This window comes from Schistocerca serialis, chromosome 10, assembly GCF_023864345.2.
Source record: "Schistocerca serialis cubense isolate TAMUIC-IGC-003099 chromosome 10, iqSchSeri2.2, whole genome shotgun sequence".
Classification (NCBI taxonomy): domain Eukaryota; kingdom Metazoa; phylum Arthropoda; class Insecta; order Orthoptera; family Acrididae; genus Schistocerca; species Schistocerca serialis.
Window position 1 is genome coordinate 161344387 of NC_064647.1, and position 26807 is coordinate 161371193.

A 26807-nucleotide genomic window follows, 5' to 3' on the forward strand; every position below is an offset into this window, starting at 1 on the left:
TGTTCAAATGCCCATCTGGCCATCCAGATTTGATTTTCTCTGTTTTTCCCTAAATCAGTTCAGGTGAGTGCTGAGTCAGTCCATTTGAAATGACATGGCTGATTTGATTCACCAGCCTTCGCCAGTCCGTGCTTGTAGTCAATCTCTAATGAGCTCATCATTGACAGGATGCGAAATGCCGGTCGACCTTCCTCACTGTGGTCTGGCCCAGGGCTTCTCAGACATTTTCGTTGACTACTACTTTTGTATAGGCATATTTCTTCGAAAACCTCACTCACTGTTGCAAATGTAATTACAGTGAAACCTTGCTTATACACTATTTAAGGGACTTCAAAAAAATGGAGTAAAATGCAGGAAAATGTGAAATGTGGGAAATAATGTTTTAAGCTGTAAGAGTTACGTATAGGATACCCCATTATATTTTCGCACTTTGTGTATGTGCACATAATAGGCATCAAAATACTTTTGTCAGGGACTTTATTATCTAATGAAAACTGTTGATGTAATGATAAAAGATGACTGTCTGGGAAGTAGAAGCTTTTGGCTCAATTTCATACATCATAATCGATGTTTTTGGAAAGCCTGCAGCTGTCATTCATTTTTTAATTATGAAACACTGCACCAGTTACGTATTTTTTCATTCTTAGTGCAGTGTGTTTTGAAAATTTTTTCTCATTGTCAGGTGCAAATATTTACATAAGAATTTTGTGTGGTGTTTGCATATGTGTCGTTCTGAGCCTCTTGGACTGTAGTCATCTGTTTGAGGTTTTCCAGTACTGTGCCTCCTCAGTTACGTAGAAAACCACACACAAAAACTGTCACTCACATTGTTTGTTTGTGTGACATCACAAAAAATACATACGTAAATACTGCACTTGACAACGAGAGTTCTTAAAACACATTTTGCTCAGCACAAAAAAATACGTAATTGGCACTATGTTTAAATCATTTGAGCAACGCAAAGTGCTTGAAAGTGTCTACTAGCACTACAAGTGGACAAAAGACAAAACACGCCAAGACGGTTTGGAAATGGTTGTGATTGGTCATATTATATTCAAACGAACCTAGCTACTCCCATCAGCCACCACGCATTGTAGAATTTGGCAGTGGCAGGAGATACGACAAAAATTATTCCAACTTTTACACATTTAATGGTTGAAGTCTGCTGAGTAGAGCACCCTAGTGTCAAGAAACTTAAGCACGTAATGTTTGTAAACACTACTTGGCCGGCAACATCATACCAGCATCATTTTATGTCACATTTTCTCCATAAACATTTTTTCATAAAGGGTAGATTGTGGGAAAATTATAAATATTGGGTGCGAATTAACATTGTGGACATAGGAAATTTGATGGGAGCGATAAAAAATGTTGTAAACAGCAGGAAAACATTAATTCCAGGAACATAAAAGTGGGGTTATACTGTAATTAGTACTGTCAGCATATATGGATAATGGGTATTATAGTTTCCGCCTAGGCACTGCACAACTACCCTCTTGGTTGAAACTGTAATGGAGTAAATTCTTACATGTAAACAATACATGGGAAAGTAATACTTGAACTAGATAATATTTGTTTGTAAGAATTATGATTAAAATGGTGTAATGGTGCTCCAATAATAAGATTGCCAATTCTGATTAAAATCCTGTGTGGGAGCAGCAATAATAAGATGGCCTATAGCAATAGAAAAATACAGAATTTTAGCAGAAACATTTTAAAAAATTACTGAATTGCAGAGATCCTCCAGAAATATTACAAATAACCTTGGATACCCCTTTTAACGACGTGGCCGAGCGGTTCTAGGCACTTCAGTCTGGAACCGTGCGACCGCTACGGTCGCGGGTTCGAATCCTGCCTCGGGCATGGATGTGTGTGATGTCCTTAGGCTAGTTAGGTTTAAGTAGTTCTAAGTTCTAGGGGACTGATGTCCTCAGCTGTTGAGTCCCATAGTGCTCAGAGCCATTTGATACCCCTATTAAAACACCAGCAGAACGTATAAACCACCAAGAATCCATCAAGTTTACAAAGCTTTGGAAGAGCCCAAAAACTAAAAAGCAAGTGTAGAAGTTCAGACATTAGCAGAACATTGGAAATATGCAGCTGAACCAGTGAAGATATCATTACACCAATGTATACTGAAAGTGTGGAACAAGGAAAAACTACTGGAAGATTGGACTACAGCTGTAATCCATCCATTACACAAAAAAGAAGGCAAATCATATCCGGACTACTATACAGGAATTTCCCTTTTTGATATCTCATATAAAGTCATGTCAAGAATTCTGTGCAATCGTCATAAACATCAGCCTGAACTGGAAGGAGTAGAATATCAAGGCGGATTTAGACCGTAGAGAACCTGTCCAGAACAGGTAATCACTTTTAAATTGGAAACGGATTACTACAAAAGAAGACAAAAACAAGAAGTTACAATTTTTGTAGACTTCGATGATTGTATCTACAGATCTTCAGTGATGAAGCTACTAAGCAGTTTTGGTCTCCATCCCAAATTCATTAAATTGATAAACTTTACTCCAACAAACACCAAATCTAAAGTAAAGTTCAGAGGAGAATATCTGAACCATGTGTAATTAAAAGAAGGTTAAGATAGATGATTTATTGCCATTACTCTTCAACTGTGCACTTTAGTATGTCATGAGGGAATGGTACATGGAAAATTCTAAAAACATAAGAATTAGAACCAAAGAAGATGAAATAAAATTAAATTACTTGGAATTCACAGATGACGTCACAGTACTAGCTAGCGTTACTACCTAATAACAGTCAAGAAGTCAGAAATCAAATAACAGGCCTACAAAATGCTGCACAAAAAAATAGGACTCCGAATATCATTCGAAAAGATTGAGGTAATGGTAGGAGATCCACTAGCAATCAACCACATAAAAGTAAATAACAGGAAGGTAAAAACAGTGAACAGTTTAAATACCTAGGAGAAATTTTTAAATACGACTTGGTTGAGAAACCTGAATGGCAAATAAAAACAAACGTGGTCATACAGTAAAAATGTCTGTCAGTCAAAACTAAATTAAAACTTTACTAGATGTTTGTTCAACCGAGGTGACATACAGAAGTGAATCTCTTTTCAGAGTCACCCAGAAAAACAGAATCAACAAAATTCTAAAATTAGAGAGAAGAGTAGCTAGAACATCCATAAATAAAAAATATCAAAAGGATGGAAATGGTGTATAGTGCCAAATGAAGTGATGTACAATGAACCAGAACCCTTTACAGATACTATATAGGAAAAAGGATCTCTGTTCTTGGTCACAGTATGAGGACACCAGAAACCAGATTATCAAGAAAAAATATAAAGAAACTCAGGAACATGAAACAACAAATAGGATGGATAAAGAAAATGAGGGAGGATATGAAACGTGGAGTTCCCATTGTAAGAACGATCAGTTTAGTAAGTCATACTGCAAAGTATTGACAAAAGCTGGGAGAAGCCAACCTGGCTGAAGATCAGTTTCGGTTCGAGAGGAAGGTAGAAACATTCAAAGGAATACTGATCGTATAAATTTAAGGTTGAAGAAAGGAAAATCTACTTTTATATCATTTGTAGATTTAGAAAAACTATTTGATAATAATGTCTGGACTGTACTCACTACAGTTATGAAGGTAGCAGTTACAAAATACCACTGGGTAGCAGAGTACTTGTGGACTGCACATTGGTTTTCCTTAGACTAGGCAGTGGTTTGAGTCGTCTCACGAATGTTCACCAGTCGATACACTGGGAACAAAATCGGACTGCATACTAAGTAAAGACACTTTGACTGTCAAAAAGCTTTAACGCTAAGCTGTTGAAGTATCTGTAACAAAGTTCCTGAATTTACTGCCCTCCAGGAAAGTTGACATGCTCAAATTATTCTCGAAACTGAGCGCTGGCGGAAACCCAAAGTAGAAAGTTCTGAAACATTTAGCAGGTATGGAATGTATAATGGACAATCAAAAAACTTCTGTTTGAGGGCAGTGCTGCAGTGTGTATGCAACGTAGCGCAACTGTGATGCTGATATATGAGCACCAACATGTTGTCAAGGAATTAGTGTGGCATTTGTCTCTTTCCGGTGTGTGTGTGTGTGTGTGTGTGTGTGTGGGGGGGGGGGGGGGGGGGGGGTTAATGCAGAACATAAAACTACAGTGACATTATTACCAAGCATCCAGACAAGACCGACATGTTTTTTTTTAATTATTATTATTATTATTATTATTTTCGTGGCTGCCAAATGACAAACACTAATATACAGCCATAGGAGATGCAAGAATATGTATGGGGCAGCACGTCCATCGGAAACTGTCATTGTGGAATGTTGTGCCGAGTTCAGTACTGGTTGGGATTCGACACGAGATGCAGATCAATCTGGGTGGCCGGCCTTTTCCATTGTGGACAACAACAAGCAGGCAGTAGATGGTGCAGTTAGGTGGACAGGCAGGTAACCATTTGTGCAGTGGCAGATAATCATGACATCAACTTCATAAGTGTGCAAGACATTATCTGGCAGGAGTTAGGCTACCATAAAGTCTTGAGCTAATGGATACCCTGCACATTGAATGCTGAACAAAAATTAAACAGGATGACTGTTTGCCTGAAGCACCTACTAAGTTTCAATGTTGAAGGCAATACCTTCCTTGAGCACATTGTTGCAGGTAACAAAAAAATGCCACCATTGGGAACTGGAGCCAAAAGCATTGATGATGTAGTGGTGTTGTGCATCGTCCTCTCATCCCAAGAAGGTTGAAAAATCTTTGTCGCTACTATGACAGCACGATTTCTAAGCCTTGTCTGTATACTTACATAGTTGATAAGTTAAGCCCTGTTTGAAGCTACAAAGTTTAAAATATTTGAATTTTGGTAGAAAGAGCAGATAATTACTAGTTAGCATCCCACTTGGAAAATGTATGGACATCATTAGTTCCAAAGTGATGGATATAGAGGATTAATGGGCAAAGTGTAAACGGATTGTAAATCACTCTCTGGACATTTATGTACCGAGTAAGTGGACTAAGGATGGAAAAGACCCGCCATGGCTTAATACAAAATTTGGAAAATGCTGAGAAAGCAAATGATGACAGACAAAAGTTCTTAGAGATTTGTGTGTGTATGAAAAGATCAGCGCCCCAGTCGTACAACAACTGCCACCGCCTGACCTGTAATAAGCACCCCTGCCATAGAGAAAAAAAGTTGAAAGCACATAAGTCATGAAGCCCGGATAGAATACCAGTTTGTTTTACAAGGATTACTCTACAGCATTGGCCTCTTATTTAGTGTGCATTTATCACAAATCTCTCACCTAGTGCAAAGTCACAAGTGTCTGGAACAAAGCGCTGGTGACTGCTGTACATAGAAGGGTAAAAGAACAGGCATGCAAAATTACAGATCAGTATCTTTAGTATCGGTTTGCTGCAAAATTCTTGAACATATTCTCAGTTCAGTTTAATAGACTTCCTTGAGATGGTAGAGCTTCTGTCCACAAACCAACATGGATTCAGAGAGCATCACTCCTGTGAAACTTGTTTGCCCTTTTGGCAAGCGATATCCTGCAAACTGTGGATGAAGAGCAACAGGCAGATTCCAGATTTCTGGGAAGCATTTGACACGGTGCCACACTGGATGCTATCAATGAAGGTTCAATAGTACGGAACAGATTCCCAGATATGTGACTGATTTGAAGACTTCGTAGGTAATAGGACCCAGTACATCATCTTCGATGGCAAGTGTTCATCAGAGACAAGGCTGTTGTCAGCTGTGCCCCAGGGAAGTGGAGTAGGACCACTGTTGTTCTCTATATAGAGGAACAATCTGACAGACTGGTTGAGGAACAATCTGCAGCTACGAAGTCTTTCACGACGTATTTCTTGAATAAAAATCTCTCGGTGTACATGCCGCGTCAATCCTGAATTGACGCGGCATGTACACCGAGAGATTTTTATTCAATCAGCAGCTGTTTACTGAAGATGCTTAGTGTACGGAAAGGTGTCGTTGAGTGACTGTAAAAGGATACAAGATGACTTAAACAAAATTTCTAATTAGTATGATGAGTGGCAGCTTGCTCCAAATGTAGAAAAATGTAAGCTAATGCAGCTGAGTAGGAAAAACAATCCTGTAATGTTCAAATACAACATTAGTAATGTACTGCTTGACAGTCACACAGATTAAATATCTAGGTATAAGTTGCAAAGGAATACGAAATAGAGCAAGATTGTAAGGATGGTAGGCGGGAAGGCGTAGAAGGGAAGATGAATGGTCAATTTTGATTTATTGGGAAAATTTTAGTGAAGTGTGCGTCATCTGTAAAGAAGACTATGTAATAGACATTAGTGTGATCCATTCTCGAGTATTGCTCGAATGTGTGGGATCCCCACCTGGTCAGATTAAAGGAAGATGCGGAAGCAGTTCAGAGGTGGGTTGCTAGATGTGTTATTGGTAAGTTGTATCAAAAAGTGAGTATTACAGAGATGTTTTGTGAACTCGAGTGGGAATCCCTGTAGGTAAGGTGATATTATTTTTGCAGGACATTGTTGAGAAAATTTAGAGCACTGGCAGCTGAAACTGACAGCAAATGATCCTACTGCTGGTCATTGTGCATTTCGCGTAAGGACTGTGAAGATAAGAGAAATTAGGGTTGGAATGGAGGCACATAGACAATTGTTTTTCCCTCAGTCTATTTGTCAATGGAACAGGAAAGGAAATGACTCATATTGATGCAAGGAACCCTCCACTGTGCACCATACAACGGCTTGAGTAGTATGCACATTAATGTAGATATAGAAGTGAGAGAAGTAGTTTGAAGAAATGGTTTGCCCCACCCTCTCTCAGGCCACCAGCCTACATCCTCTTTCTGCAAAAGCGGAGCCAGCACATAGTTGTGGGGATTGTAGTTGCCTTTGATCTTTTTGAGGGGGTGGAGGGTGTAATCGAAATGTGTGATGCAATCTAAGCCCACAGACAAACATAAAGGTATTATTGTTCTAAGATGATAGGTGCCACAGCTGAGTACTACGTTACATTATGTGGTGTGTTACATTGTACATACCATTCAACCACCAACTGTTATGGCACCAGAGCATGGATTTCACTGGTATGGATTATATTTGTGCACTTTTTACTTTGCAAACGCTTTCTTACACACATTACCTTTCCAAATAGGGAAACACAAGATGATGTGGAATACCAGTAACTGAAAATTGGACACATTTCCAATTTTTATATTGAGAAAATAAAGCTGTTTCAGTCTATCAAAGATAAAATGGTCCATCTGGTTACAATTCATCATGAAATAGTATATATTATGTAATTTCACTTCTCCACACTTTGAGGCAAAATTTGCACCAATATTCATATTTATCGTAAAATGGGAATTTTTCAGGACCGTACGAATAAATTACGAACAGGATCCACATCAGCACCTGGAAAAATTTCACAGTTTAAAATCTAGTTTTGAAATATCTGTCTTACCATTACATAATATAACTGGAACCTTCCATTGTCTCTAGACCTGTTCCATACGTACAACTTTATTCAACCAAGTGATAACAATGATTAAATTAAGCTCTGTGTGAAATTCTACCACGCGTCTTCCCTTTTCAGTCCTTTCCCTCATTCTGTGTTCTACTGTTTTTCCTTCTCTTCCTTTTCCTGCTATTCAATTCTAGTCCCCCCTACAAAATTAAATTTTTGTCTCCTTTAACTATCTGAATTATTTCCTTTCTCTTCTCATGCCTTCTTTGAGTCTCTTCATCACCTGAGGTTTTTTTTGTCATGTAAACTTGTAAATTTTTACTACTCTCTGGGAATTTCAATTTTAATAAATTGTTGCCCAAACTTTCATTATGATCTACATCTCTTCCACAGTGAAACCATTCATTTAATTTATTTCTGTAGTATTTAATATTTACAACCATTCCTTTTGCATGAAACCATCTAAGTATTTTTGTATTGTGATTAGTAGCACTTTACATCTTAACCACTTAAATTTATTTAGTTTATCTGTCTATGAAGTAATCAATTACTGTGGTGTTTTATTCTTTCAGCCAATTTTGATAGTTTTATATTTGCTATCTAATACATATTTTTAATGACTGTAGATTGAATTGAAAGTCCAGCTTCATGCCAAGAAAATGAACCTCTCTGCAATTTTGCAGAGAATTATTAGTAAAAGGCTCAGTTCTGAGAAAACAGTTTTAGACCTCTCATACCTGGCTAGCATACCTGGTGAGTATCTGCCTTCAACATGCATGTTAGTGCTAAGAGCTTTATGTAGATTTTATGCATTCTATGACTTCCTTTTCAGTGAAATTTGTATTGTTTCTGCAAACAACTATGGAGAGTCATGAAATATTTGTGTGTACAGTGGAGTCCACGACCCTCAGACACTTCTCTATTTACCGAAAGTTGTCAGACTCCTGACAGAGACTCCTTAGTTATTCATTAATTTGCAACTCTATTAAAGGAATAATTCAACAGCTTGAAAATAAATGCATGATTCGTTCTTTTCTTAACATACAATGACTCTTACCAGTAGTGAGCTTAACATTTAACAGATAAAATGAATGTCATTACAAAACCTCAATTTAGTTGACATTATTGTCTGTCGGATATTCTGGTCGTCGGTATTCCTCGGAGAAGTGTATGGCACAGTGGGCCTCTTCGTTGTTCTTGCAGTGGTGTCTCCAACACATTTTATATCCTATCTTCTTAAGCCATCACCATGTAACAGTCTGGACTATCGCAGGCCACTAGGTGTTAGAACGGTAAGAGAAACGTTGAGGGACAGGGCAGATTTATGCTGAAGCGTGCAGTGAAATAGTGGTAGTATTGACAGGTGTTTATTAGAGCAGCCTTTTACAGCTCTATGGGCGGCCTCACAGCTGCACAATGTGTATGAAAATACAGCCGATGTTGTCCAGGGTTGCATGGGGTAGCTATTCCAATGTCTCATGTGGCCAGTGGTGAAGAACGAGCGCAGCCCGCCCAGGTCCCCCCAGAGCTGTGCTGGCCATTTACTTCTGCACTCATCTGTGGTGCGTGCTCGGATGGGATAGGGGACAATAGACGTTTGATGACAAGGAACAGTGTCCTGTTCTCTACAACCCCCCCCCCTCCCCCAACCCCCCCTTCCAAGTAGCTGACCGGGACAATTGGCAATGATGTTAGGTGGCTGGGCCACAAGGGCCTGCCTCCCCCAACTGGATCGTAGACAGCGTGCAGTCCACCAGCTGAAGTCATTCAGTGGGCAGGTAGCCAGCCAATCTTTATCACTGAGGATGGTTCTGGTTTCTCTGCAACTCAGAAGCCCATCATTCTCTCCAGTTCAAGATGTGGATGGAAGGACACCATGACTGAATGCTTGAGCTCCTAATCTTGGTTATTTATACCCTTATAGCTATGCTTATGACATCGACATCGTCATACGGGGGGGGGGGGGGGGGGGCATATTACTCGCCCTGTCAGCTTTTCCTGTCTTGCTCTGCACTGAGTGTGGGTTACTAGGCAACTTGTGAGTTTCTTGTAGCACGCAACTGCTCCAAGGTATAAAATGTTACTTCATTCTTGGTCACATTGTGTTCCAGTTTTAGCTGTTCCACACACTTTGACCATGACTGGTGTCACAAACCCCATTCTGTCAGTGTGTTTTGATGTACGAGGTGTGGCTAGAAAAAAACCGGACTAGTACTGGTGAAACAATAAAACGAATGCAATAAGGCTGAAAGTCGCGTGGCCTGTCACGTGACTCTCACTCCGCCTACTGCTCGAGTTTCATCTGCCTCCTGCACTCAGTCTGCCCGTGGCGCCTGTTTTAAGTAGTTGACGTTTTGTCTGTGCGTCGGAAAATGTTGAGTGTACAGAAAGAACAGCGTGTTAACATCAAATTTTGTTTCAAACTAGGAAAATCTGCAAGTGAAACGTTTGTAATGTTACAACAAGTGTACGGCGATGATTGTTTATCGCGAACACAAGTGTTTGAGTGGTTTAAACGATTTAAAGATGGCCGTGAAGACACCAGTGATGACACTCGCACTGGCAGACCATTGTCAGCAAAAACTGATGCAAACATTGAAAAAATCGGTAAACTTGTTCGACAAGATCGCCGTTTAACAATCAGAGCAGTGTCTGAGTTAACAGGAGTTGACAAGGAAAGTGTTAGGCAGATTCTTCATGAAAGTTTCAACATGAACAAAGTGTGTTCAAAAATGGTTCCAAAGTGTCTCACAATTGAACATTGAACAGAAGGAACGCCGAAGAATGATTTGTTCTGACATCCTGGAAAACATTGAAAGTGATCCCACCTTCTTACAAAATGTTATAACTTGCGATGAATCGTGGTTTTTTACTTACGATCCCGAAACTAAACGCCAGTCGATGCATTGGAAAACTCCTGGTTCTCCACGACAAAAAAAAGCATGAATGTCAAAATCGAAATTCAAGGCAATGATGATTGTTTTTTTTTTTTTGACATCAAAGGGATTGTGCACATTGATTGGGTACCAGAGGGACAAACAGTGAATCAGCATTAATACATTAGCGTCCTGGCTACCCTACGTGAGCGAGTACGGAGAAAACGGAACGATTTGTGGAGAAAAAAGTCATGGATCCTTCACCACCAAGACAATGCCCCAGCTCACAGTGCGTTGTCAGTGAAGACGTTTTTGGCAAAACACAACATTCCCATCTTAGATCATCCACCCTACTCACCTGATTTGGCCCCCTGTGACTTTTTTCTTTTCCCTAAAGTCAAGTCAGCTTTGAAAGGAACTAGATTTGAGACTGTTGAAGCAGTAAAAGAAAAAGCGACGGAAGTAATGTATGGACTTACCGAAAATGATCTGCAGCATTGCTATGAACAGTGGAAAATTCGTATGGAGCGGTGTAGAGACCGAGGAGGAGAGTACATTGAAGGGGATAACATGAAATTGTAAATAATTGTAAATAAATGTTTTTTCCAGCATCAGTCCGGTTTTTTTCTAGCCGCACCTCGTAATATCGACAATACTGCCCAGCGGCCTACTCGATTGGCACATTGGTGGAGCTGGCCTCTACTGTCTGATCGCGGCATCTTTAAAAATTTACAATTTTCGAACTTTTTCAGCGTGCAGCAATGAGTTATTTTTCTGCCAAAACAGCAAGACTCCTCTACTACATTTAGTGTCCCATTTCCTAATTCCCTCAGCACTGCCCGATTTAATTTGACTATGTTCCATTACACTTGTTTTACTTTTGTCGGTATTCATCTTATAACCTCCTATCAAGACCATGTCAGATCTGTTTGACTGTTTTCCAAGTCCTCTGCCGATGTGACAGAATTATAATTTCATCAGTGAACCATATGTTTTTTAATACTTGTCTTACCAAGTTTCGCTTTGGTTTGTTTTTCTGCAAGTTTTAGATAAGCTTTTGCTCCCTGAATGTTATATCTGCTACTTTGACAATTTCAAAAACTGTAGTCTAGCCAATACACTCAAAAGCATTTCTCTTCATCTGCAAATGCTATAAATAGATTTGTCTACCTTCAGCACAACTTCTAAGGTAAGTCGTATGTTCAGTTTTACCCCACGTGTTCCTACATTTCTCTGAAACCCAAACTGATTTTCCCTAAGGATAGCTTCTACCAATTACTCCATTACTCTATAAATATTTCATGTCAGACCTTTCAAAGTGATGTCTCTGTAATATTCAACCATGTAAGTGTCTGAACTTATTGGTACTATTGCATTCTTCTGATATCTCTAGTGCAGTTCCAGGCAGTCACAGATGCAGGTGATCATGACACTGAGCAATGTTCGTAACCTGGAATGTAAACTTGGTACACAATTAAGAAGTGTTGCTCCCACATGTGGATATTAAAATGTGATTCTTTAAATTGTTTATTTGTTATTTCTCTTCTGCATGTCGTTACAGATGTTTCTACAAAGATTTGTTGTCCTATGATTATTCACTTTAATTGGAGGCCCTCTCACGTAGCAAAGGATTAATTATCCACCCTGTAACTTGCACACCAGGTGGAATAGGTTTGTTATTATATCTCCCATATGATTCTCATGTACTACTTCTCCCCTTTCTATAATATCGCCGTCAAGTTCATTTCCATTGTATAGCCATTCTATGAATTGCTGTAAGAACCACCACATTCCATGTAGCCATGTAGCTGGAAAATCTGTGACTGTTCTTATTTTCTCTAGATCGGGATGGACTCCATTGCCACTAACGGAGTGCCCCAAGATTTTTATTTCCTGGGGAATGACGAGGCACTTCTTTGGATTCAAATGGAATGAGCTTCAGCACAGTTGTCAGGTGGCTTAAATGTTATCAATTTAACACTTTGGAGAAGGGCAACGCAGCTAATATGTCACACGGATTTTCTCCAAATAAAGATCAGTGACATAGGACTGTGAATAAAATATGTGAATCGTACTGGCAGGGAAAGAATTTTACTTGCCTTATGACATTGCTGAGTCATTTTGTTGCCATGTGCACCACCTCTCATGTGGAGTGAAGGATCTCAACTGATGTCTGTATTGTCGGCTCCACTCTGTGTGTTTGTTTTCAGGGTGGCCTGACATGATGGTGAGATAGGGTTTTTGTTGAACAATAGTGATTCAGAGCTTGGTGAAGAAATTTCTATAGTGTTGGTGCATAAGTTTGTAGTTTTATTGTTTTGCATGTTGGTATTCTGGTTGCTATGGGTTTATTTATTAATGGTCATTTTGTATTTGCAGTTCACTGTTGTTGTTTGAGTTTACATTCTATTATTTTGTCTTTTGGAGATAGTGAGTGAAGCTGTGGACACTAGAAAATGGAGTGCCAAGCAGAGAAATCAGAACATTTCTGACATATTCTTCTGTTTGAGTTGAGTAGATGGGTGACAGCAGTGGTTGTTGTTGTTGTTGTTGTCGTTGTCGTTGTCGTTGTCGTTGTCGTCTTCAGTCCTGAGACTGGTTTGATGCAGCTCTCCATGCTACTCTGTCCTGTGCAAGCTTCTTCATCTCCCAGTACTTACTGCAACCTACATCCTTCTGAATCTGCTTAGTGTATTCATCTCTTGGTCTCCCTCTATGATTTTTACCCTCCAATGCTAAATTTGTGATCCCTTGATGCCTCAGAACATGCCCTACCAACCGGTCCCTTCTTTTTGTCAAGTTGTGCCACAAACTCCTCTTCTCCCCAATTCTATTCAATACCTCCTCATTAGTTATGTGATCTAACCATCTAATCTTCAGCGTTCTTCTGTAGCACCACGTTTCAAAAGCTTCTATTCTCTTCTTGTCCAAACTATTTATCGTCCATGTTTCACTTCCATACATGGCTATACCCCATACAAATACTTTCAGAAATGACTTCCTGACACTTAAATCTATACTCGATGTTAACAAATTCCTCTTCTTCAAAAACGCTTTCCTTGCCATTGCCAGTCTACATTTTATATCCTCTCTACTTCGACCATCATCAGTTATTTTGCTCCCCAAATAGCAAAACTCCTTTACTACTTTAAGTGTCTCATTTCCTAATCTAATTCCCTCAGCATCACCTGACTTAATTCGACTACATTCCATTATCCTCATTTTGCTTTTGTTGATGTTCATCTTATATCCTCCTTTCAAGACACTGTTCATTCCGTTCAACTGCTCTTCCAAGTCCTTTGCTGTCTCTGACAGAATTACAATGTCATCTGCGAACCTCAACGTTTTTATTTTTCTCCATGGATTTTAATACCTACTCCGAATTTTTCTTTTGTTTCCTTCATTGCTTGCTCAATATACAGATTGAATAACATCGGGGACAGGCTACGACCCTGTCTCACTCCCTTCCCGACCGCTGCTTCCCTTTCATGCCCCTTGACTCTTATAACTGCCATCTGGTTTCTGTAAAAATTGTAAATAGCCTTTCGCTCCCTGTATTTTACCCCTGCCATCTTTAGAACTTGAAAGAGAGTATTCCAGTCAACATTGTCAAAAGCTTTCTCTAAGTCTACAAATGCTAGAAACGTAGGTTTGCCTTTCCTTAATCTATTTTCTAAGATAAGTCGTAGGGTCAGTGTTGCCTCACGTGTTCCAACATTTCTACGGATTCCAAACTGATCTTCCCCGGGGTCGGCTTCTACCAGTTTTTCCATTCGTCTGTAAAGAATTCGCGTTAGTATTTCGCAGCTGTGGCTTATTAAGCTGATAGTTCTGTAATTTTCACATCTGTCAACACCTGCTTTCTTTGGGATTGGAATTATTATATTCTTCTTGAAGTCTGAGGGTATTTCGCCTGTTTCATACATCTTGCCCACCAGATGGTAGAGTTTTGTCAGGACTGGCTCTCCCAAGGCTGTTAGTAGTTCTAATGGAATGTTGTCTACTCCCAGGGCCTTGTTTCGACTCAGGTCTTTCAGTGCTCTGTCAAACTCTTCACACAGTATTGTGTCTCCCATTTCATCTTCATCTACACCCTCTTCCATTTCCATAATATGGTCCTTAAGTACATCGCCCTTGTATAGACCCTCTATATACTCCTTCCACCTTTCTGCTTTCCCTTCTTTGCGTAGAACTGGGTTTCCATCTGAGCTCTTGATATTCATACAAGTGGTTTTCTTTTCTCCAAAGGTCTCTTTAATTTTCCTGTAGGCAGTATCTATCTTACCCTTAGCGAGATAAGCCTCTACATCCTTACATTTGTCCTCTAGCCGTCCCTGGTTAGCCATTTTGCACTTTCTATCGCTCTCATTTTTGAGACGTTTGTATTCCTTTATGCCTGCTTCATGTACGGCGTTTTTATATTTTCTCCTTTCATCAGTTAAATTCAATATTTCTTCTGTTACCCAGGGATTTCTACTAGCCGTTGTCTTTTTACCTACTTGATCGTCTGCTGCCTTCACTACTTCATCCCTCAAAGCTACCCATTCTTCTTCTACTGTATTTCTTTCTCCCATTCCTGTCAGTTGTTCCCTTATGCTCTCCCTGAAACTCTCTACAATCTCTGGTTTAGTCAGTTTATCCAGGTCCCATCTCCTAAAATTCCCACCTTTTTGCAGTTTCTTCAGTTTTAATCTACAGTTCATAACCAGCAGATTGTGGTCAGAGTCCACATCTGCCCCTGAAAAGTCTTACAATTTAAAACCTGAATGAGATTTTCACTCTGCAGCGGAGTGTGCGCTGATATGAAACTTCCTGGCAGATTAAAACTGTGTGCCCGACCGAGACTCGAACTCGGGACCTTTGCCTTTCGCGGGCAAGTGCTCTACCATCTGAGCTACCGAAGCACGACTCACGCCTGGTACTCACAGCTTTACTTCTGCCAGTATCTCGTCTCCTACCTTCCAAACTTTACAGAAGCTCTCCTGCGAACCTTGCAGAACTAGCACTCCTGAAAGAAAGGATATAGCGGAGACATGGCTTAGCCGCAGCCTGGGGGATCTGCCAGGAAGTTTCATATCAGCGCACACTCCGCTGCAGAGTGAAAATCTCATTCTGGAAACATCCCCCAGGCTGCGGCTAAGCCGTGTCTCCGCTATATCCTTTCTTTCAGGAGTGCTAGTTCTGCAAGGTTCGCAGGAGAGCTTCTGTAAAGTTTGGAAGGTAGGAGACGAGATACTGACAGAAGTAAAGCTGTGAGTACCGGGCGTGAGTCGTGCTTCGGTAGCTCAGATGGTAGAGCACTTGCCCGCGAAAGGCAAAGGTCCCGAGTTCGAGTCTCGGTTGGGCACACAGTTTTAATCTGCCAGGAAGTTTCAATTTAAAACCTGGTTCCTAAATCTCTGTCTTACCATTATATAATCTATCTGATACCTTCTAGTATCTCCAGGATTCTTCCATGTATATAACCTTCTTTCATGATTCTTGAACCAAGTGTTAGCTATGATTTAAGTTGTGCAGAAGATAATGTTATGCATCTGATGGAATAGCAACATTGTGGTATACTATGAATTGCTTCTCTGAGGTGTAACCATCACTGCCGACATTTATTGCCAACAACTGAGACATTCGACAGATACAGTCCAAGAATGACAACCAGGAAGACTGCTTGAAGTATGCTACTCCACAATAGCGCCCACCCACATTCTGCTAGACTGGAAGAAAAAAGAAAGAAAAAAAAAAACACCAACAACACTATATAAGAGTATGTTTGGGAAGTCATTCCACACCCACCTTATTCACCTGATCTTACACCCTCAGATTTTCATCTTCTCTGCACCGTGTCAAACAACCTTCAAGGAAATCCCTTTCTGTATGAAAACGTGCTGTGAACATGGCTCGACAAGTTCTTTGCCTCAAAACTACATGATTTCTACAGTTGCGAAATCATAAAGTTACCCCAGCATTTCCAGACTGTTGTAAATAGTGAAGGAGAATATATTGTTGATGACTAAAGTCTGTTATGTGTATCTATTGTGTTTATTAGACTTACGGAAAAACACTATGAACTTATGCACCTACCCAATAGCTTCAAAAGCAGTTATGATAAGCTATTTATTTCGCCGCCTTTTTTTGTAAGTATACGTATTGTCTATTGTACACCGCGAAGCTGATTTTTATAATTTATTCTATAGAAGTAGATGGCATGTCTAATGATGAAGTGCCAACAAGCCCTCAATATGAAGCTGCCAGTATTGATGTTAAACCGGAGATCCCTCTGTCTCGACTGATCAGTCTACCTCTTTCAGCTGGGTAGTGGACAGATGATGGCACACCTGCTACACAGCTTCCAGTTTCTGAAGAATCGTGTGAAATTTAAATTCAGATTGACCAGAACTCTTCTGTGTTTGATTTATTTCACCTATGTTTTTGATGAAGTGCTGAAGATGGTAATACCAGAGACACACCCCAATATGAAAACAATTATTCATCATCATCATCATCATCATCTTCGTCATCATCATCATCAGGATTTCCTTCCAGCAAGCCGAGTAGGAACTTGATGAATGATACACCTCCATTGGTTTCTCTCCTGGTATAGCTTTTCCCTCTCCACTATATCCCATGTTACTCCTCTCCTCGTGAGATCTTCCTTAATCTGGTCTGTCCATCTCTTTCTAGGCCGCCCAATTCGTCTACTTCCTGGTACCTCCATCTCCAAATACTGGCGTGGAGTTCGAGTCGGGCTTCACATGACCGAACCACTTCAATCTCAAAGCACCCATCCTCTCCTCTCTGCAGTCAACGTCACCTGCAGGTCTCTCCTTACATAATCATTCCTTACTCTGTCTCTCCTAGTTTTTAACAACTGTGGCATAATCTCTTTTTATGTTATGTGAAAGTGGATAAATTTTGATATGTGAGATATATATTCTGGTATCATCATTTTTTCTTTTCTTTTCTGTTCTGGTAGTCAGGCAAATGCTAATAACAGCATTTTGTATGCAGTAAACAGACTGCGTGAAAGTTTCTGTCCTGGAGTTCATGTTCTATACATGGATGGTTTTTACGCTAAACCTAATTTGCTCAACCATCATGAAAGAACAAAACTAAGGCAGTGGGTGGTACAGTAATGAAAAATAGAAGAGGACTAGCTAAAGATCTAGTACCCCAGAGACACAAAAAATTGAACTTTTGTTTCTTAGATGAGATCATTTTCTGTTTGTGAAATGGAAAGACACTAAGCATGTACTTACTTTGACAACAGAATACAAAATACAGTATCTAAAATCAGTGTCAGAATGAAGTTAGAAATTTTAAAGATGGTGAAACTTGATTATATTTTGGATTATAGTAAAAACAAGAATAGTGTGGGCCACAGCAAGCCAGCTAATTGGCTGCTACTATTTCGAGAGTACACAAAGAAAGTTGCGGAAGAAAGTTTTTTCTCCACCTTATCATTGTTATGTTTGTAAATTTGTATGCTTCATATAAAATTCGAGACCTATTGATAAACATCTTATTGAGTTCATTTCCAGATTTGGCAGAGGCTTTGGTGAACAAGGTGGGCTGGTTGAGTCAACTTTCATTGAAAACAGTTCACCTGTAACAGTGCTGATTTTCTGGAAGAAATGTTAAATGGTACTCTGAGTGACCCTCTGCCAATATCTAATGTTTACACATTATTGTTGTAGAAAATTGTAGCATGCACGGTCAACACTGTTTACCGAAGTAGGCCCACACGTGAATGGCACATTTTCATCACACACAGTTTCATTTCCACTCTTTGCTTTCTTTCAGCATCTCTGCCATCTTCATCACCACCCTCAACAACTTCATCCTTTTATTCACTGGGAGATGAGAAATAATGAATAATATTACTATTCATTTTGATTGCAAAACTAGTAGAATTCCACACTTTATTTTAATCTCTTCAATACTGAATACAGACTTGAATAAACAATATTGGGACATCACTGTTAACAGTGAAACCAAGTCTTCTCAAAATGTATTTTAAAATCTGACCACATGAGACTATTATTTCTGTTGCTTTTAATATTTCATGTCATGCAGTTTCAATATAATGCAGGTCATTGTTCTAGTCATGTTTCAAAAAGGATATGAACATACCATTTATAAATACCCGAGATGTAGATGAAATCTGGTGTCATTACCTGCGTTTGGTAATAGTGCCATTGATGTGTGGTTTTTCTGCCTTTTAATATGAATAAAATGTAGATTCTTTTCAAAAAGTTAAAGGGGATGTGTCCCCGAGAGTACCCCCGGAAATATGGCATTACCTGTAAATAGACTCGGATATTTTCCTAAGTTGACACCAGCTTCAGAAAAGTCAGAATAATTTCAGAGGAGATGTAAGATAGTACAGAAAGAAGCAAGGCAATATCTGGCAAAGTGTCAAGGAGAGATACCAGGTGCTGTTGTGAAGAATGTGATGTAGGACTTTGTTTTCCAGAATGCTTCAAATTTTTTTCACAATAAAGCAAATGTAACTAAGTAATTTCCAGTAGAGGAAACCATATTTTCAAACAGTTTTAATTTTAGTACCAACAAATTCTTATCTTTTCTCCATTAGGGAAATTAAGACAAAAAGTGAAAAAACACATTTCATTTAAATATAAAAAAATTGTCTATAATAGAGGGAAACATTCCACATGGGAAAAATATATCTAAAAACACAGATGATGTGACTTACCGAACGAAAGTGCTGATAGGTCGATAGACACACAAACAAACACAAACATACACATGAAATTCAAGCTTTCGCAACAAACTGTTGCCTCATCAGGAAAGAGGGAAGGAGAGGGAAAGACGAAAGGATGTGGGTTTTAAGGGATAGGGTAAGGAGTCATTCCAATCCCGGGAGCAGAAAGACTTACCTTAGGGATTCCGCACGTCCAGGGCCTCGCTGCGATGGAGCACTTCCTTTCACGCCGATCACCTGCCACCCTACCAAAAACCTCTTTCCTCATTACCTTAGCCAGCTTCATCCTGACCCACAACTTCTTCACTTTCGAAGGCCAGACATACCAACAATTAAAGGGAACAGCCATGGGCACCAGGATGGCCCCCTCGTACGCCAACCTATTCATGGGTCGCTTAGAGGAAGCCTTCTTGGTTACCCTGGCCTGCCAACCCAAAGTTTGGTACAGATTTATTGATGACATCTTCATGATCTGGACTCACAGTGAAGAAGAACTCCAGAATTTCCTCTCCAACCTCAACTCCTTTGGTTCCATCAGATTCACCCGGTCCTACTCCAAATCCCATGCCACTTTCCTTGACGTTGACCTCCACCTGTCCAATGGCCAGCTTCACACGTCCGTCCACATCAAACCCACCAACAAGCAACAGTACCTCCATTATGACAGCTGCCACCCATTCCACATCAAACGGTCCCTTCCCTACAGCCTAGGTCTTTGTGGCAAACGAATCTGCTCCAGTCCGGAATCCCTGAACCATTACACCAACAACCTGAAAACAGCTTTCGCATCCCGCAACTACCCTCCCGACCTGGTACAGAAGCAAATAACCAGAGCCACTTCCTCATCTCCTCAAACCCAGAACCTCCCACAGAAGAACCCCAAAAGTGCCCCACTTGTGACAGGATACTTTCCGGGACTGGATCAGACTCTGAATGTGGCTCTCCAGCAGGGATACGACTTCCTCAAATCCTGCCCTGAAATGAGATCCATCCTTCATGAAATCCTCCCCACTCCACTTAGAGTGTCTTTCCGCTGTCCACCTAACCTTCGTAACCTGTTAGTTCATCCCTATGAAATCCCCAAACCACCTTCCCTACCCTCTGGCTCCTACCCTTGTAACCACCCCCGGTGTAAAACCTGTCCCATGCACCCTCCCACCACCACCTACTCCATTCCTGTAACCCGGAAGGTATGAAAGCACCCACGTGATTTACCAACTGACCTGCCTACACTGTGATACATTCTATGTGGGAATGACCAGCAACAAACTGTACATTCTCATGAATGGACACAGGCAGACAGTGTTTGTTGGTAATGAGGATCACCCTGTGGCTAAACATGCCTTGGTGCACGGCCAGCACATCTTGGCACAGTGTTACGCCGTCCGGGTTATCTGGATACTTCCCACTAACACCAACCTGTCAGAACTCCGTGCTCATACCTCACCTGTCTTTCAACAACATCTTTGCCTCTGTACTTCTGCCTCGACTGACATCTCTGCCCAAACTCTTTGCCTTTACAAATGTCTGCTTGTGTCTGTGTATGTGCGGATGGATATATATGTGTGTGTGTGTGTGTGTGTGTGTGTGTGTGTGTGTGTGTGTGTGTGTGTGTGTGTGTGCGTGTGTGTGCGCGTGGGTGCGCGTGCGTGCGCGAGTGTATACCTGTCCTTTTTTCCCCCTAAGGTAAGTCTTTCTGCTCCCGGGATTGGAATGACTCCTTACCCTTTCCCTTAAAACCCACATCCTTTCGTCTTTCCCTCTCCTTCCCTCTTTCCTGATGAGGCAACAGTTTGTTGCGAAAGCTTGAATTTCATGTGTATGTTTGTGTTTGTTTGTGTGTCTATCGACCTGCCAGCACTTTCGTTTGGTAAGTCACATCATCCGTGTTTTTAGATATATAAAAAAATTGTCTTTAATATAAATGTATTCTTTGCAGCATTTCACAGGAAAAAGATCCATTAAAAAAAAATGATAAAAACTGATCTAAGTTCTGTGCAGTAGGACCTGCTACACAAAATTCAGAAAAACTGTGAAAATAAGCAGTATCAACCAGACCTCAAAGTGTTACTATGTTGAAGCAGGTTGTCCATCATACGCTCAGCACTTGATGTAGTGTTACGCATTTCAAATGTCATAACTTTGTACTCTTAGACCTGATTGTATAAAGCATTTAACTTTAGATTAAGACAGAAAATAACGTCAAATCAAGCTCAACCCAGAAATCTGTGTTGTATAAACGTTATCTAGAACTATACCGCCGTGATGTAGGGTCATATTTGACTGGTAAAAATTCACAGTTTAAAGTCGGGTTCAACTGTAAATGCCAATTTACAATATAGTTACATTACAAAACAGTGCTTTGTTTTTAGAAAACAGTAATTGAAATGAATAAGAATTAGCTATTAACACAGAGTATAGTAAGTAAATTCACTGAAGGGCCAAAGAAACTGGCATGGGTATGCGTATTCAAATACAGAGATGTGCAAACAGGCAGAATAAGGCGCTGTGGTCGGCAGTGCCTACATAACACAACAAGTGTCTGGTTCTGTTGTTAGATCAATTACTGTTGCTACAATGTCAGGTTATCAATATTTGTTGTGAGTTTGAATGCGGTGTTATAGTTTGCGCACAAGCGATGGGACACAGCATCTCTGAGGTAGTGATGAAGTGGAGATTTTTCCGTACGACCATTTCACAAGCGTATGTTGAATATCAGAAATCCGATAAAATATCAAATCTCCGACATGTGCTGTGGCCAGAAAAAAATCCTGCAAGAACGGGGCTGACGATGACTGAAGAGAATTGCTCAATGTGACAGAAGTGCAATCCTTCCGCAAATTGCTACAGATTTCAATGCTGGGCCATTAAGTAGCATCAGCATGTCAACAGTTCAACAAAACATTATTGATATGGGCTTTTGGAGCTGAAGGCCCACTTGTGTACACTTGATGACTGCGTGACAGAAAGCTTTACGCCCCGCCTGGACCCGTCAACACTGACATTGGTTTGTTGATGACTGGAAACGTGTTGCCTGGTCAGATGAGTCTCATTTCAAATTGTATCAAGCAGATGGACGTGTATGGGTATGAATACAACCTCATGAATCCATGGACCCTGCATGACAGCGGGGGACTGTTCACACTGGTGGAGGCTCTGTAATTGTGTGGGGCATGTGCAGTTGGAGTGACATGGAACCCCTGATATGTCTAGAAATGACTCTTAACAGGTAACACGTACGTAACCATCGTGTCTGATCACATGCATCCATTCGTGTCCATTGTTCATTCTGATGGACTTGGGCAATTCCAGCAGGGCAATGCGACATCCCACATGTCCAGAATTGCTACAGAGTGGCTTCAGGAACACTCTTCTGAGTTTAAACACTTCTGCTGACTGCCAAACTCCCTGGACATGAACATCATTGAGCATATCTGGGATGCCTCGCAACATGCTGTTCGGGAGAGATCTTCATCCCCATTATACTCTTACAGATTTATGGACAGCCCTGCAGGATTCATGGTGTCAATTCCCTCCAGCACTACTTCAGACATTAGTCGAGTCCATGCCACATTGTGTTGCGGCACTTCTGCATGCTCGCAAGGTCCTACACGATATGATGTTGGTGTACCAGTTTCTTTGGGTCTTCAGTGTATGTAAATGTGCCACTTCCACACTGCTGATGATTAAAATATATATATATATATATATTTCGTTCTTTAAGGTTAGGTTTAGAAAATTATTGGTTATGTTGTAATGAGTGCAGACATTAATTGAGCTCATAACAATTCTTAGGAGACGACTTTTAATGTGTGTCATTAGTTGAATGGCGTTTTATAGACACCTAAGTGTCATAGTAAGGAAGGAATATTCAAAATATTTGCAGTGAACAGGTAAGTATGTGGATTTTCAGAGGAGCCAACAATGATTTAACATCTCTTACAAATGTGCTCTCCCATTTTGAGTAGCAGTAACCAACAATTTGTTTTAAATTCTTAACTACCAAACACGTGCTTAAACTGATATGAGAACTGCACACACATTTATGAATATGACATAGGCAAGCATCAGTAGCTCATTTGGTAACATAATATTTATCAAGGAGTGTTTGTGAAAATGAATCGGTGGGTCAGTGGTTCCATTTTAGCATCTAGTGCAGAAGATCTGAGGTTCAAACCCAACTCAATTCTCTCTCTCTCTCTCTCTCTCTCTCTCTCTCTCTCTCTCTCTTAAATACTATTTTTTCTACAGATCATAAAGGAAATTATAACAACACTACATTTTGAAACCATACCGTAATTTCCATTTTTTGAGCACTCTGGGTGAGTGTAATGGGCAGCATTCTAGGTACAGGAACCTTAAGTGATGCGAATTACATTGTTTACTTTCATTTACTTTACAGATACCTGAGTATTCTGACGAGTCTACTGAATGTGACTACGGTGAGATCCAACAAGCTCCCCACATATTCTGTGAAAGAGCAGACCTATTCTTGGAGTTAAATGAGAAATCGTGTAAGCTGAGGTTTCTCTTCGACAAAAATATTGTGCAGCAGTTAGAACTGAGGGTGAGAGAGTATTTGCTGAAATCAACCAAAAGAAACCAGCCACTGAGTCCAATGTGCATGCTGCTATGCATTTAGACTTCATGCTACCGTAAGCTTTTAGATGGTGGTTTGTTATATGTTTAGTATAGCTGTAGCAACTGCTTGCAGAGGTGTGCACAAGGTATTGATCTACATTGCCTCAGTGAAGAAAGAATTCATCAAAATGTGAACTAATGAAAATAATATGAGAAAAACACAGCATGATTTTTATGAAAAGGCGTATTTTTCTGGTGCTTTTATCCCCATCAAGTCTCCTGGTGGTGGAAGTGCAGAGATATTTTGGAATCAATACGGGTGGTTTTCGTTAAATGTGCTAGTGGCCTCAGATACTGTGATACGATGTTTCAATATTGTTGCTGGATGGCCAGGATCTGCCTTCACCAGCAATATTTTTAGAAAAGTGTGTGTACATGTGCTGAGATGGAAACAGGAGAAAATCCAGAAGGCGTACTTCTAGGAGACATTTACTGTCAGTGTTGTAGGTATCTGTTGATGCCGGTACTCTGTGGAGAAATGGCAGCTGAGCCAACTTGTAATCGAGCCCACAAGAAAACCAGATCAGCAGTTGAAAGAATGTTTGGAGTGTCAAAATAAGATTTCCCTGTTTACGTTTAGGGCTTAGACTATGAGTAAATCTTGTGGCAGTTATTATCATTGCAACATTTTTGTTGCGCAATTTAACTGTCAGTGCTTCAGATGAGGAGCCTGAGATGACAGTGTATTTGTTGGGAGAAAAGTGTACAAAGAGATTCCAGTACCTACAGAAAATTAAGCTAGCAGGGGTCACAGCGCAGTGAGGGCAGCATTTATGAACCATGTATTTTTGTAAAAAGTTAAGAAAATCAAAATAAATTTACAAATTATCAGTTTGAAAGCCAGATATTCTTTTAGTTTTATTTCTCTTTTTCCTGGTTGTATAACACTGTATCAGAAAAAGAACGTCACAAATAATATTACAAACTACATTTCACACAACAAATTCAGCTCAAAACATTAATCCGAGTGTATTAAAATGTATGCAAAGCACCGCTTATGACTTCAGGATGAAAATCTGATCTCTTGTGAACCTTGGATGAAGGGTATCAGATGGATGACATATTCCTTGACTTCTGGAAAGCGTTTGGCTCGGTGCCCCACTGCAGACTCCTAACTAAGGTATGAGCATATGGGATTGGTTCCCAAATATGAGTGGCTCGAGGACTTCTTAAGTAATAGAACCCAGTAGTTGTCCTCAACGGTGAGTGTTCATCGGAGGTGAGGGTATCATCTGGAGTGCCCCAGGGAAGTGTGGTAGGTCCGCTGTTGTTTTCTATCTACATAAATGATCTTTTGGATAGGGTGGATAGCAATGTGCGGCTGTTTGCTGATGCTGCTGTGGTGTACGGGAAGGTGTCGTCGTTGAGTGACTGTAGGAGGATACAAGATGACTCGGACGGGATTTTTGATTGGTGTAAAGAATGGCTGCTAACTCTAAATATAGATAAATGTAAATTATTGCAGATGAATAGGAAAAAGAATCCCGTAATGTTTGAATACTCCATTAGTAGTGTAGCGCTTGACACAGTCACGTTGATTACATATTTGGGCGTAACATTGCAGAGCGATATGAAGTGGGACAAGCATATAATGGCAGTTGTGGGGAAGGTGAATAGTCGTCTTTGGTTCATTGGTAGAATTTTGGGACGATGTGGTTCATCTGTAAAGGAGATTGCTTATAAAACAATAATACGACCTATTCTTGAGTACTGCTCAAGCGTTTGGCATCCTTATCAGGTCAGATTGAGGGAGGACATAGAAGCAGTTCAGAGGCGGGCTGCTCGATTTGTTACTGGTAGGTTTGATCATCATGCAAGTGTTACGGAAATGCTTCAGGAACTCGGGTGGGAGTCTCTGGAGGAAAGGAGGCATTCTTTTTGTGAATCACTACTGAGAAAATTTAGAAAACCAGCATTTGAGGCTGACTGCAGTACAATTTTACTGCCGCCAACTTATATTTCACGGAAAGACCACAAAGGTAAGATAAGAGAGATTAGGGCTTGTACAGAGGCATATAGGCAGTCATTTTCCCCTCGTTCTGTTTGGGAGCGGAACAGGGAGAGAAGATGCTAGTTGTGGTACGAGGTACCCTCCGCCACGCACCGTATGGTGGATTGCGGAGTATGTATGTAGATGTAGATGTCTATGAAGCAATTCCAGTACCACCAGAAATTGAAGCTAACAGGGGCCACAAAGCAATGATTCCAAACTTATTCACAATATATTTACAAAAAAACAGAAAATTGAGATGAATTTACAAACTGTCAGTTTCGAAGCCTTTCATTTCATTTCTTTTAGATACAGTTCTATAATTTCTTTATCTACTTTCAGTGTCTCCATTCTTATTTCAGGTTCCACAAGCAGCGCTGTACTTTGATTTTACATTCGTGATTGGGGGCATTCTAATCTTTTATAAAATCAGTATGTCACATCGAGAACTTTTTTTTTGATGCGATTCTGAAACTATAATGGGATCCTGGCCTACATGTTGCATCTACCTGTAATTAGACATTATTTTTTTGCTCAAAATATGCAATGTTGTGCTGTCATAGTTTAGTTAGTGCATTATTTTAGTACATTATCGTTCTTACCAGTTCAGTTTAAACATTGACTCTTTCGTTTTCATTTGCGTTGTTGTGATCAGTGAGAACAATATTTTCATTTGAAGATATAGTCGTCTCCCAATTTACTAATGTGAAAGAACTACAACCTTCAGTGTTATCTGAATGTGTATCAGAACAAGAATGTAACAAATAATATTACAAAATACCTTGTATGCAGAAAATTCACTTGAGAAAAATTCATGTGAGCATATTAAGATGTTTACAAGCCACAGCATACAACCTCAGGCCTAAACTCTGCACTGTCATCATGTAAGTGTTGAGGGTTGGCTCATGCAAGTGTGCTAGATTCAGACTGTCAGGTATTTGCAAAATAAAATTAAAGAAAGGTTGGATACTTTTCTGAAAGACCTTGTATATGTATAATCTTGACATGGTTTTGTATGCTGTTTTGGAAAATACTATTTCATCTGTCTGGATCATTTGAAAATGGGTTCAGGTAACCAGAAACGAATCATCAATCAAATGAAAAGT

At 40.1% G+C, this 26807-nt stretch overlaps 1 protein-coding gene across 1 annotated transcript in view; it reads left to right on the forward strand.

Moving 5' to 3' along the window:
- Positions 1-26807, forward strand: part of LOC126424926 (nuclear RNA export factor 1-like) — a 164196-nt gene that overhangs the window by 41657 nt on the left and 95732 nt on the right. Inside the window, exon 8 of the mRNA XM_050087770.1 lies at positions 8102-8228. Coding sequence (XP_049943727.1) covers positions 8102-8228 — 127 coding nt within the window. The remainder of the gene's footprint in view (positions 1-8101; positions 8229-26807) is intronic.